This window comes from Leptopilina boulardi, unplaced genomic scaffold (assembly GCF_019393585.1).
Source record: "Leptopilina boulardi isolate dan_hultmark-lab unplaced genomic scaffold, ZJU_Lbou_2.1 LbouV2_150, whole genome shotgun sequence".
Taxonomy (NCBI): Eukaryota; Metazoa; Arthropoda; class Insecta; order Hymenoptera; family Figitidae; genus Leptopilina; species Leptopilina boulardi.
The window spans coordinates 1962570-1976623 of record NW_026137697.1 but is presented as its reverse complement, the minus strand read 5'-3'; the positions used below and the strand labels follow the sequence as shown (position 1 = coordinate 1976623).

Here is a 14054-nt window from a genome sequence, read left to right as displayed (position 1 = left end):
ATTGACGAAATTTTTATTTACACGGAGAAAAATGGAAAACAAAAATAAATTAATTTTTACTACTTCCGTAATAAATTCTAAGCTACTCGGAATTTCCGTTCATTTCTGGTAAATTTTGATCTGTAAATAGTAAAAATAGTAACTTCCGGAGCAAAAGTTTATATTTATTATTATTTATATTATTTATATTTAATTGTATCTATTTAGATTCAATTAAATTTTCATTCAATTTTTTATTCAATCAAATTTCTAATTAAATAAATTTTCATTTGACTGAATTTTTATTTAATACGATTCTTTATAAAACAATTTTCAATAAGCAGTTCCGTTTACTTTAAATTGTACTTTAATATTTATTTACAAATTACCTTTAATCATTTATTTATTTAAAAAAAATAATTTTTTTATTTTGCAAATTTCTCGTGTTTCAATTGTTATTGTTTTGTTTCGACTGTCATTTTATAAATATATATTGCGTTAGTAACGGGAAATTTATAATTTTTTGTTTGTTTTTACTTATGATTTATATATTAAATCCTGCGCCTTTATTATAGAAATCTTTACAGGAGAAGATGAAAAATAGACTGTTGGAAGTCTCGGGTGAGGAGAGCAACATGGATGTGACCAGTGAGAGTGAAAGTAATACTGACGCGATAACAGACACTGACGATGATAATGCAGAAGGTATACCGAGCGCAAAAAAGAGGAAACTTAATTCTAGTGAGAAAGATCTTCAAATTCCCCTTGAACGTGGATGGAAGAGAGAGACAATCATCAGGGGTCTTGGTAAAACTGGAGTTATCAAAGGCGAAGTTTCTTATCACAGTCCTTGTGGAAAAACTTTCAGAAATAGTCCTGAACTTCTTAAGGTAAAAAAAAAATTGAAATTAAAAAATATTTTAATTTCTACTTTTTAATTTTAAAAATTATTAATTGACAATTTTAATTAATTTTTAAAAACGTGATGGTAATTTTATTTCTTTAATGTGTATGAGTTAATTAAAATTTACAGTTCCTCGAGCATCAGAATCCAGTTGAATTGACACCGATGAATTTTACATTTTCATCAAAGCCACTTGTTGGTGAATTCCTTCAGCCAACGATGGGTTTGGCTGAGGCTGAATTTGTGCGACTCAGCTCACAAGAAGTAGCGACAAGACTAGAAGAATTGAAAGCCGCTGGCGGCTTTAGAGACGGTAGGGTCAATAGTCAATACGAGAAGGACAAATTGGCATATGCCAAAAAACTCGCCAAAGAAGAAGCGCAACGTCACAAAGAGCAAGCCAGGTAAGAAAATTTTTTTAAAGCCAACAATTTTTAAATTCTCTTAATAAATAATTTAGCGAAAATAGTAATTGAATTCGATTTTTTGTAATATTTAGGTTACTAAAGGAGCAAGAAAAGAATGAGCGCCAGGAAGCTGTTAGACGAGAGCGTGAGATCAGAAATCAACAACTCTTGGAGGTGAGTCATCGTCATTTTCGAGTACCTTTAAATTTTGTCTCCATCTTGTTGTTTCATTCGTTAAAAAAAATCTATTATTCTCTTTCTACTTGGGATACCTACGTTTTTTGTATTTTGTCCACCTAACGTGTGTGTCGCATGCTCTTTGTGTGTGCCGTATATTTATATTACATTTATATATTTATATACACATATATATACATATATATTAATATTTGTATATATATTTGTATATTTTTACATATATACACTCCTTAAATCGATAGTTTCATATATATATTCATATATATATATATATATATTTAGTTAATTACATTTACTCGTTTTCCTTGATACCAAAAAACCGCACCTCAGACCTAAAAATTCCAAAAAACCGAAACATCCGCCAACCAAAGATCGCTAGCAATAGTGACAGGAGAGCCCAGCATGTCCTCTCTCTCTTTTTTTTTATTTTTTTTTTCGTTTGAGTTACGTTCAAAACGTCATATCACCCGACAGAAACGTATTTTGCATCGCTTTTTTTCACCCACCACTCGGCGAATCGACCGAGCCGAGTTTCAATCGCAAATTGGTTTTCTATTTTATCGAAGCAGTGCAAAATTAAATGAATTTTTCAATCTTTGAGGTTATTTCTTTCGGTTTATATTTTAATAAATGTATATATTTATAAATAAATAAAAAAAAAAAAGAAACAGCAAACGTGATAAGATATAAAAACAATTGTGCGATACATTATTCGTTTCACAATTTATATATATTGTATATATAAATATTGTCTATTTGGAGACAAAGCAAAAAAATAAAAAAAAAAAAAATACCTAAAAGAGATTCCAAGACTCGAAATGAGAATTTAGGTGCACGCGAGTGTGAAAAAGTCAGTGCCGATATGTATATTCATATTTCACTTTTGCTTTCATCCTGGCTGTGATCCGATCCTTTTTGATTGATTGTATTTCTCTTATGCTTTATCAACAGAGGAGAAATCATTCGAGTTGTGCCTTCTTCTACGAGGAAGCGGAAAACAGCCAGATTCGGGTTAGTAAAAATAGGAGTTTATCTTCCGCGGAGGAATTTCATCTCTATTTAGAATTTTTATAAAAGTATTTCAAAAATTCTTTTTTTTAATCAAAATTAAAAATAATTACAATTTTTTGATAAAAATCTTCTTTTTTATTTGAGTAAACTATTTTAATTTTAAAAAAAAATAATAATTTTCATTTATTAAACTATTTAAAAATAATTTCTAGAATTAGAAGACATAATAAATATTTAAAGATTGAAAAAAAATAAAAATACTGAAAGTTTATTTAATTTTCAAAATAAAAGTACTTTTAAAAATATTTGAAACCCTCCGTGGAAGAAATTAGCTCGGTGTAGAGTAGTCGTGTAAATAGTTGAAAATACTGTGACTTTCATGAGCTGTTGGAAATGGCTTTCCTAAAAATTATCTAATGCACTAGCTAAAGAAAAGAAAAAAAAAACAAAAAAAAAAAAAGTAAAGAAAGGAAGATCGATCATCCATTCACTCGCCACGCTCCACTGACCCATCCTTCTTTATTCACAAAAATTTTCACGAAATCACAAAAAAAAAAAATCACTCTTGATCCACATTCGTTTTTTAATTCACTTTGCCCTGCATTTGGTTACACAAATAAAAAAAAACAATCGTATTCTCGTAAAACACCTCACTCACCCAGTAAATAAAATAAAAATGAGAAATCACCACCCACCCACACACACTCTCTCTCTCTCTCTATCACACACACACACACGGACACTATCACCACGCAGAGAAAAGAAAAGTCAGAGAAAAAAATATTAGCCCACTGTGGACTGACAGTAGCCGCCTGGCGGCTGCCTGGCACGAATGCAGGGTCGAAAGCGGCTCGCGTTCACAATCAAACAGAAAATGAAGATCATCCAAGAGATTGAGAGGGGAAAAAGTAAGAGCGATGTGGCCCGGGAATTGGGATTGGCGAGCAGCACTGTGGCAACAATTTGGAAAAATCGTGAGAGCATCGCCGAGAGCTGGAGGAATCGTGACGTGATGCAGTCGGACATGGACATCGAGTCAGCTAAAAAAATCATCACCACCAGCATTCCAGGTGTTGTCAATCTTGGATCATCACCATTGCTGTCAACCTCATTGCTGACACCACTATCAACAGCCTCAACCACCACAACAACATCATCATCATCGCCACTCATCACAAATATGACGACAACATCACCGTCACAACAACAACTGGACAACATGCACCAGATCCACACCCTAACGCAAAATCAGGAACTGCTGCAGGAGGTAAGACGCTCTCCCTGAAAAAAAAAATACCCCAGGAAATTCCTTCATTATTAGTTTTTTTTAAAAAAAAAACCTTTTCCATCCATTTAGACACCCCTGTCTATCTCTCTCTCACTCTCTCTCTCTCTTTCTCTTTCTCTAGTGTCTCTCATATCCGGTCATTGAGACACGACGAGTCACTCTCTCATCGTTACCCACCCCCCCAAAAAAAAAAATACTCCTTGGTTTCCTCCTCGGCTTCTTCATTAGAAAGTATATTTGCTTATGGACACACTTTATTATACACACTGGCCAAAAAAATCAGGCGCGTTATTTTTTCCTACCGGAGACGATTTTTTATTTAACGAAATTTATTTATCGGCTTCTCTATTGTTTTCCCGGAAGGTTTTTTTTTTAAAAAAAGAAAACACTCTGAATACCTACGAATGCTGCATGGTTTAGAAAGCTTTAGCACAAACAAGCACGTACATACATTTTATTATCTCAATTTTATTTATTTATTTATTTTTTTTTTTGGTTCTCTTCTCTAGACGAACTCTAAAAAAAATGCTATTTAATTCAAATAATCGGTTATTTTCAAATAATTATTTGATTATTAAATAATAGTGAAGTAACCGATTATTGAAATCAAATAATTTTTTTTTTGTGTATTTGCGATTAATTTTGTTTTTTTTTTATGTTAATCGATTTTTTATAGTTACAAAATTATTTTAGATTAGATTTCTTTTAGATTTAAAAATATTATTTTTTGTTTTTTCTCTGGATACGAATAATTTTGATTATTGTAAATTGTTATGAATAATTTTGTTTTTTATACTAGTTCAATAATTATCAATTTACTAAATACTTAATTAATTTTTTGTATCATAAAAATTATTTAAAAAAGAAAAGAATAATAATTACAATTTATCATTCAATTATTAATAATAAAAAAAACAGAAATCCTGTTATTATTTTCAAATATGAAAAATATTCGAATCCATCATAAAATGAAAAAGCAAATGATTATTAGATTTTATTCTGCTTTTAAGATGTAGATGATTCTGTTAAATTACAATCTTTAATTTCATTAGTGAATGACTTACTAAGTTAGTTTTGGAATTATTTTCGAATTTTATCATTATTATCAACACTATTATTATTTATTTATTTTTAAATATCATTTAATTTATTTATAACAATATTTTAATTTATTTATAACAATATTTTAATTTTTTTAAACTAATACAAAAAGTAATCTTTGAAATAATTTTACATTTATTTATAAATTGTTTTTTTTTTATAAATCATTAACATTTTTTTTTTTTAAGACGGACTTCATCTAAAATGAAAAATAAAAATTTTTGATTAATTATTTCGTAATGGCCATGAAATTGTCCTTAATTTTTTAATGACTTATTTTTCTTGTGCTATTTTTATCTGCTGTATGAAGAGATATTTTTTTTGTATAAGCTTTTAACCAGGGGCAAAATACTGATAGAAAGCTTGAAAAATATTTTTCCTTTTTTTAATTTATCTTTCGTTAAAAATATTTATAATATATTACCCTAAAGGTGAGAGTTGTGCTTTTAAAAAAAAAGCGTCTCGAGCTTTGAAATTTTTAGGAAGACTCGATAAAAAAAGAAATTATTAAGCTGGTGCGAAATTATTCTGCCAAAAATAAAAACTATTCTGTCAGCTTCTCCTGTCACTATATATATATATATATATATTATAACAGCTAGCTAATCGCAGGCATGCAACGTTTACTGCATATTTCTATAAAATTAAAAAAAATATCAGCGAATTTATTTCTTCCCCTTTTTTAAGGGGCATATTTTCGCCAAGTATTTATCAATTAAATTGAACTATTTTTTTGAAAATCGTATTTAACTTTTTTTTATCCTATGTATACGTTTTAATATTATATTCCTCTCATTAGTTTTTTTTCATATATCGTTTCCTATATACTTTGTTAAGATGTATAAGCTTAAGCGACATTACATGGAATTTTTCATGCATTTTTTTATATAGGTAATAATAATAATAATAATTGCTTGGGCCCCCCTGCATGATATAGCTTCGATTTCAAAATTTTACTTTCTTCATCTCTTCATCTTTTTTCTCTTCATATTTGTTCTCTTTATCATTTTTGTTCTCGGTGTTGGTTCAATGTGAAACATTTTTTCATCGTAGTGTTTCAATTTCTACATTTTTGTCTGATATTTCTACGTAAATAAAAAATAAAAAAATTCTCCATTTTCTCATGTTTTCTTGTTAAGATTTTATTCGTTCTACTTATTTGTATCTTTCTCTTTTTGTATTTATATTCATTTTGACTTTCTCATCTTTATCATCATATTTTCTGCTTGATTCGCCATTTCGATAAATAAAAAAGAAATTCAAATTTTTTTTTGCATGTTTCCTTCTATCATTCATTCGAACTAGTTTTAATTTCAATTTTGACGATTAAAAAAAAAGAAATTTGTAGGTTTAATTTCGCGAAAAAATTCTTTTTTCTAATTTAAAATTTCATAATTCTTAAATGGTTTTTGGTTTATTTGGAATTGTGATCTGAATTTGTTTAAATTTAATTTTTCAATTCCCTTGTGAAGATAAATATTTAAATGGGGTTAAAATACATAGAAAGAGTTTAATATTTATAGAAAATTATAAACTTAATTATATAAGAAAAATTTTATTTATTATATTTAGTTATTTTTAATTTTTAAATGGAATCAAATCAAAAAAATTTTTAAAAATATGATTTTGAAAGAATTTTCATTAAATTACTTTTATTATTTTATATAAATTAGTGATGCTTATAGTGAGTAACTTTAATTCATCAACTTCAAAGAGAAAATCATTTGAAATTACTATAGTGATAATTAATTTAATTTTTCTTATAATTTAAAAGAATAATGAAAAATTTAGAAATTTTCTTTCTGAATGATATTTTTCTTCTATTCGCGCCTAAAATTTTGTTGTATTTTTAAAAACCGAGTAGCGCAAAAAAATTAAAAAAAAAAAAAAAGGAATTCTTTCACAACAGTAGATTTTTGCAATGCATGTTTTTACATTATATACAAAAATAAATATTAATATGGGAGACGTATTCCCACGGAAATTTCTCGAGACATTTACGACATCAGTAGAGCACAAAATTTTTCTACTTTCCACTGACACGATACATGAATGAAAAATAATTAACAACTTATTTTTGGGTTCTAAAGTTTTATAAAATCAAAAGTTAAAATAAAAAAAAGTATTTAAGATATAGTAAAGATTTAATAAATTTTATTTTTCCTATTAAAGTAATAAACGAAATTTTACAGTAAAATTTATAATTTTTTTTTTTTTATTAGTTATTAAGTTTAATTGTAATTACTAAGAAAATAAATTCTAAATGACAATTATTCGGGAGAAAAATATTAATATAATATTTTTTAAACAAAATAAATACTTTAAAATGGAATTTTCAAAAATATTTATAATTTTTTTTTTTTTATTTATTTACAAAGATTCTGAAACACTTTAGAACCCTTTAATAGCTGTTTGTAGTTTGCAATTAGTTTTTAAAACTTTTTAAAATTATTTTACAACAATAAAATGAGATCAGCAAGTTTAATAGTTATTATTTTTTTCTATTTTTGAAAAATATAATATTAAAAAAAGATCATATATAAAAAAAATATAATTTTCTATTTTAATTAGGTACTAAATTTTTTTTACAATTGTTCAAAAGAGAAAACAAAATTTATTTTTGAATCAAATTTGAATTTTGATTTTCTTCATCTCTTTCTATAACTTGCTGGACTCAAACACAATATAATTTAATAAATATTTGAAATTTTTTTTTAACTTTTTCTATAATAATAATAATAATAATAAAAATTGACTAAGGATATAAAAAAAAAAATCATGAATGTGAGTGACGTGTGTGTGGCATGTACGCAGGCCCGGAAAAAGCGGCAGGAAGAGGTCGAGAGGGCTCGAATGGAGGAGCAACAGCGGAAGCAACAGGTAAAATAAGATTTAATGTTCTCCTTAGTAAATAATGAAATATGCAGGGTAATATCGAGAAAGCAATTTTTTTTCAAGATAAAAAGAGCATTATATAGAAGAAAATGAAGTGTATTACCACTAAAAAGAAAAAAAAATCTCACAATTTTTTTTTAAGAAAAAAGTTTTCTGACACTTAAAAAAAAGTTTCAATAATTTTTTTTTTTTTTAATTTCAAACAAAAATTGTAATTAAATAAAATATGTATTTTTAATTGGAAAAAAAATTCAGGGCTATTATTAAGAGAAATTTTTTTTTTTGAAAATAATGAAAGTAGGATATAAATTTTTTCACTCTAAAATGTATCATGCATATTCCATAAGACACTAAAGCATTTTTTGCATATTAATGTGGTTAATTAAAGCTTATGAGCACGGTTCAGTTTATCTTTCATTTCATAAATTTTTGGCTTTTTCTAACAATTTTTTTGATAATTCCCAAAAATCAATTTATTAACAAATATTATTAATTTTAATTTTCATATGTCATCCATTTACCGTGGTCATTTTTTCCTGTTTTCACAGGAGCGCGAACTTAAGAAGCAACAAGCGGTAATGCTGAAGGAACAGGTGAATCTCTTGATAAATAATAGAATTTTAATTATTATTATTATTTATTTTTTTTTTTCGTTATTATCAAATTATAGTCTCAAGTGTGCTGTAGATTTAGTCTACATGTCTACAAATTTTTCTTCTGCTTTTGTTATTATCACCAAATTGTTGTAGTTTTATGTTTCCTGTGTTTTAATCAAGTAGTTACGTTTTATTTATTTTTTTATTGCAAATATCTATCGTTTATCATGAGTTTCTGGACTTTTGGTATATATATATATAATAATATATAGTAGAGTGTACACTGTGTTGTAGATTTAGCGCTCTACTTAATATTCTTTTTTTTTATTTTAATTTTTTTTTTTTTTATCATTATTCATTTACATATTTTTTTCATATCAATCATTCATTGTGCAATAAGGATTTATCAGGAATTATATATATATATTTTTTTTTCTGATAAATCAAAATGCAATTTCATTTTCAAGTATATATCTCCAATAGTCTCTTTTGAAAAGATGTTTTTTTCTAGAATTTCTTTTTTCCTCATGTCAAGAAAAATTATTAATTAGAATTCAAAATTTGAAATTAAATCTGAAACTCAGTAAATTTTTTTTCTTGGTAACTGATAATTTTTAACTTACATTTTTTTTCCTACATTGAATTAAAAAATAATTTTCCTTGACTTGTAAAATTGATGGTCATATCAATTTTTTTTTTTCATTGCTATGAATCATTTTAACAATAAGAGTGATTCGTTAGTGACTGTCCAGAGCTTTTTCTGTGAAATATATATATATATCTGTATTTCATTTTTCACATATATAAAGACTAGTTTTTCTCTCTTCGTCTTAATCACGTCTTTTCTTCACAAACGTGAATTAAATTTTCTTTGAAAAGAAAATAATATTTTTCAAAAAAAAAAATATGTTAATTTTACAAAAATTAAATAAAAAAATATTGCTACACAGGAAAAAGAGATTGTTTAGAAAAAGGAAATTCAAGAAATATTCTTGTAATTAGAAAATAAAATTAATTAGTTAGAAAAAATAATTGAATAACAGGAAATAAAAAATAAATTAAAATTAAAAAAAAAAGAAAATTAAGAGATGATAAAAGGCAAAAAGAGACTTAGGGAGAAAGAGATTATTACTTGAGTGTAGCGGTGGTTTGAGCACTGGTGGATTGGATGTGTTTTGTGCCGCAGATTTACATGCAGGAGCTCACCAAGCAGCGCGAGATGCTCTACACCGTCGAGCTGGTATGTCTCATACCTAACACCTAAGCATAATCCAAAAAAAGAAAAGAAAAAAAAAAAACTAACAAAAATTTTTTTTATCCAATCCTTAATTTTTAAATCATATGCTAAAAATCTCCAACCATCCGATTTGCATCCCTAAGGCTTTATAGGTTGCACTGATATAATAAAATCCACTTTACAGCATATCTTTTTTTCAGTTTTTAGTTACTTTAATCTCACATTTATATTTTGTAATTTTTTTTTTTAAATTTTTAAATCAATCAATCGACAAATTTAAAATAATTATTTTAAAAATATATATATTTTCTTTTTATCGAGATTTAAAGAAGCTAAGTTTTGAAAGAGAGAAAATTTATCCACAACTAACTTATGGGAATTCCTGACAATGTATTTATAATAATTCCATCCTAATTGCAATCAATTCATAAAATCATCGATGCTTCTAAAATAGTTATTAATAAATTAAAATAATCTTGTGCACTTTCATTATTATACACAGTTTGTCTCGCGAGATGCATCGTCGCTGTACTTTCTTCTTCCTTGTAATAACTATTTGTTGCTTGATGTTTCTTTTTCGCTGAAACTCTTTTTTTTTAATAATTTAATTTTGCGCTTATATGTCCTAATTAATTTTTGTTTAAGAATTTTTTAAAAACTTCAGCAATTTTTTTTTTTTCCTTTTTTGCTGAAAAAAAACAAAATGTAATTTTTTTTTCGTTTTCTTTCACTTTATACAAATTTCAAATTAATCTATCAGATTTTTCATTTATTTAATTCCATTAAAATCGGGTTTAAAGAAAAATTTATTTTTTATTTGAAAACTTAAAAAAAAGCTTAAATTTTTAAATGACATTCAATACAATTAAAAAAAATAATGAATGATGTGTGCCATCTAAACTGATTGTTGTTAATTGAATGCAGTAAAATTTTTGTGGGGTTCTTTGTTTTAAATAATTTATTGATCCGAGTGTTTGATTTTTGTTGATTGTACGATTTTTCTCTGGTTTTTTTTTTCTAAATACAGCTGTGTAATAGAGAAAAATACTTGTAAAAAACGAATTTTAATTTATAGATATAAGTAAAAAGAATATAATTTTAAAATTAGGTAAAAAAAATAATAATATTCTGCAAAATATTTATTTAGAAAAAAAAACTTTTGTACTAATAAAATTATCTTCTAAATTTTATTGAATAATTCAAAAGAAGACAATCAAATTCTTTCTTGAAGTATATATTCTTTTATTTCTCTTCTTTAAGTTTTGATATAACAAATTTCTTTTATTTAATAAAACTTTTTTTTTTAATCAAAAATTTAATTTACGAAAACGAATTTTAAGTTTTGAATTTGTTGATTTGAAAGTAAAAACCAAATAATAATAATAATAATGAATATTTTCATGCACACCAGGAGAGAGAAAGACGAAGACAGCATATGGGTTTGGTGCGAGCTTTGGAAAATCGAAGAAAATTGGAGGAACGAGAGAAGAAACGTCTTGAAGCCAGAGCAGAAAGAATAGCGACAAAGGAAAAACGAGCAGAACAGAGAAAAATGGAAATGGAGTTGGTCGAACAAATCAGAAAACCTGTCGAAGATATGGAACTCACTGATCATAGAGCATTGCCGGATGTAAAACGTATACCAGGTCTAAAATTGTCAGGAAAAGCTTTTGCCGACATTGTCATGGTATTTGAATTCTTACACAACTTTGGCGAAACCTTAGGCTTTGGTAAGGCTTCAATTTTTTTTTTCTGTATTTTTTGAAAATTTTCCTTTTAAAAACATTTTTTCTTTTTTTTTTATGAAGAAAAAGAATGGAAAATTATTAATTTTAATTAAATTTTTTAGACATGGACTCGCTACCAAGCTTAAAAAGTTTACAAATGGCACTTTTGAATGACGAGGAAGCCGAGGAGGAAATGTTATCTGTGATGACACATTTATTAGTTTGCGCAATTGAAGATCCAGGTATACCGCAACCTGCTAGACATACAACTGGATTGGGACAAAGTCTTCGTCAGGCGGACATTACACATGCGAATATTAGCGAAGTCCTAAGGATTTATCTCTATGCAAATGCAACTGGTGAAGTTAAGGCATTAACTGGCGTTTGCCTTGAACGTGAGAGGGACAAAAAATTTGCCGATCATCATCAAAATGGTGGTGATTATGCATTCACTTGTTCAGGAAAAAATGCTCAATTCTATGAGCATCTTCATAATAATGAAACGTGGAAAATGTCTGAACGATTACGCGATAAACCGTTCCTCGCCTTAAATTCCACACATAAAGCGCAAATGCTCGCATTCCTTTGCAATGAATTGCTACAAAATAAGGCTGTGATCAAACAAATTGAAGGGAGTTTGGAAACTGTAGCACAATTGAAAAAGGAACGATTTGTTCTTGATACGAAAATTAGGAAGTGAGTATTTTTATTTTTAATAAGTTGTGTATTTTTTAAATTGATTTTTAATTAATTTTTAAATTTTAGATTGAGACAGTTACACAGTCGAAAAGTAAGAATGGAAGCGGTGGGTGTTATTGTCAATAAGACTGGTGATACAATAACAATTGAGAAGAAAGAGGTTGACGAGGAGGGAAATACAACATCGTCAGCAGTTGAAACAACATCAACGCCTGAGGAAATACATCATGAGGATGAAGTTGAGGATATGTCTGAAAATGAAAGTGAAGGAACTCAACCGGAAGAGGTTTGTTAATTTTATTTGTATTTTACTTTTTCTAAATTGCGAATTTTTAATCTTTTTTTTTCAAATTTAGGAAGAGGACAAGAATTTATCAGGCGAGGAACTTGGTAAAAAACTCGATAAACTTTTGAAACAATCAGAGGAACAATTGCAAAAATTGAATGGCTCGTCAAAGCAATTGAGAGCACATGTTTTTGGACAAGATCGATATTGGAGGAGATATTGGGAATTACCATGCTCTGGTGGAATATTTGTTGAGGCAATGGAGAGTGCAGAACCCGAGATACTTGATCTTCAAGCGGAACTCGATGAGAAATATAAAAATATGCCAATTGAAGAGAAACCTGAGGTAAAACAAGAGGAAGTAAAAACAGGAACGGAGAATCGTGAGAATGAAGCACCAAATGAAGTAAAAGAAGAGCGTGTAGTTCACAAAGAGGAGAATCTAAAGCCACTTGATGAGAAAACTAAATTTGAGGTGGATGATGTCAACTGTAAAAAAGAGGAGAAAATTAATTGTATTGCTGAGAATTCAAAACACAGTGTGGATGATAATACAAAGAATGATGTCGATACAAATAATATGACTGACGCAAAAACAAATGTCACGTCTGAGGAAATAAAACAGGAAACTGAAATAAAAATGGATGTTGATGTTAAAGAGGAGGATGTCAAGAAGGAGAATAGTGAGGAGAAATCACCGAAACCTGTTATTAAAATGGAGGATAAAATTGTTGAGGCTATTCCCAATGGTGATAAATTTAATCATGTTAATAATTTGCACAATGGTAAAGATATCAATGGAACTTTCATTACGGGTAAGCTTCTTATTTTTATAATATTAAAATTAAAAACAAAAAATTAATTCTTTTTTTTTTATAAAATCAGGTGTTAGCAATGAGACAAATTGGTTTTCGATTCTCCCGCGTGAGACGTGCGACGTTTCTGGACCAAGTACTAAACAAATTTTCGGCATTGTCGAACCAACGGAGCTTAGAATTCCAGTTTTTCCACCACCAGCTAGTCCAAATTATGACAGGTGTGATAGTCCAGCGCCTCTTGTTTTGACTCAGGATGAAGCAACACAACTAGAGTACCTGAAAGTCCATGGTCTACCGCCTCCTGGCGAAGCGAAACCAGTGCCAAATGGTAAAAAAAAAAAAAAAAAATATTCATTCACAATAAATGATCAATTTTTTGAAAAAAAATGTTGTTTTCCAGATTTGCGATACGGTTGGTTTAGAATAACAGACTTGGACACATTTCAAGAATTATTGGAACATCTTCACTCGCGTGGCGTGAGAGAAAAGGAATTGAAACGCACAACATGGGCAACTATGGAATCCTTCCTGGCAGTGACGGGGAAAATTAATGTCGATCCAGGAAATATGACAGCCACCGATATGAGTGGCGATGGTGACGATGAAGATTTACCAATTCCAAAGCCTGACAATCCTGAGGATTGGTGCGAACAAGTTGCATTGCGAGTCGACGCTCAACTCCTCGAACAAGTCGAAGCACTCGAGGATAAAGTTGCGAATGCAAGTATGCAAGTTAAAGGATGGAAATTACCACCAAGAGCCGGCACCGAGGAAGCTGAGGAACTTGAAAAACTCCATGAAATGGAACAAGTTAGCGCCGTTGAACAAGCGCGACAAAGGTTACTCTCCCTCGAAGCGGCAATTGAACGACGATACTTGAAACCACCGTTGGGAATTTGGTATGTTTT

The 14054-nt window shown here is 28.3% G+C and overlaps 1 protein-coding gene across 19 annotated transcripts in view; it reads left to right on the top strand.

Annotated features, from left to right (window-relative positions):
* The window catches only part of LOC127291673 (bromodomain adjacent to zinc finger domain protein 2B-like), an 81529-nt gene that overhangs the window by 59483 nt on the left and 7992 nt on the right, over window positions 1-14054 (top strand). For 6 of the 19 annotated variants that reach the window (XM_051320881.1, XM_051320882.1, XM_051320888.1 and 3 more), the window contains 14 exons: window positions 555-869; window positions 1013-1287; window positions 1383-1464; window positions 2440-2499; window positions 3338-3766; window positions 7703-7768; window positions 8332-8376; window positions 9566-9619; window positions 11028-11346; window positions 11466-12039; window positions 12109-12328; window positions 12399-13143; window positions 13214-13474; window positions 13547-14045. In XM_051320881.1, the coding sequence (XP_051176838.1) occupies window positions 555-869; window positions 1013-1287; window positions 1383-1464; window positions 2440-2499; window positions 3338-3766; window positions 7703-7768; window positions 8332-8376; window positions 9566-9619; window positions 11028-11346; window positions 11466-12039; window positions 12109-12328; window positions 12399-13143; window positions 13214-13474; window positions 13547-14045 (3944 nt within the window). The remainder of the gene's footprint in view (window positions 1-554; window positions 870-1012; window positions 1288-1382; window positions 1465-2439; window positions 2500-3337; window positions 3767-7702; window positions 7769-8331; window positions 8377-9565; window positions 9620-11027; window positions 11347-11465; window positions 12040-12108; window positions 12329-12398; window positions 13144-13213; window positions 13475-13546; window positions 14046-14054) is intronic. The other 13 variants (XM_051320886.1, XM_051320885.1, XM_051320896.1 and 10 more) reach the window with 11 other exon arrangements.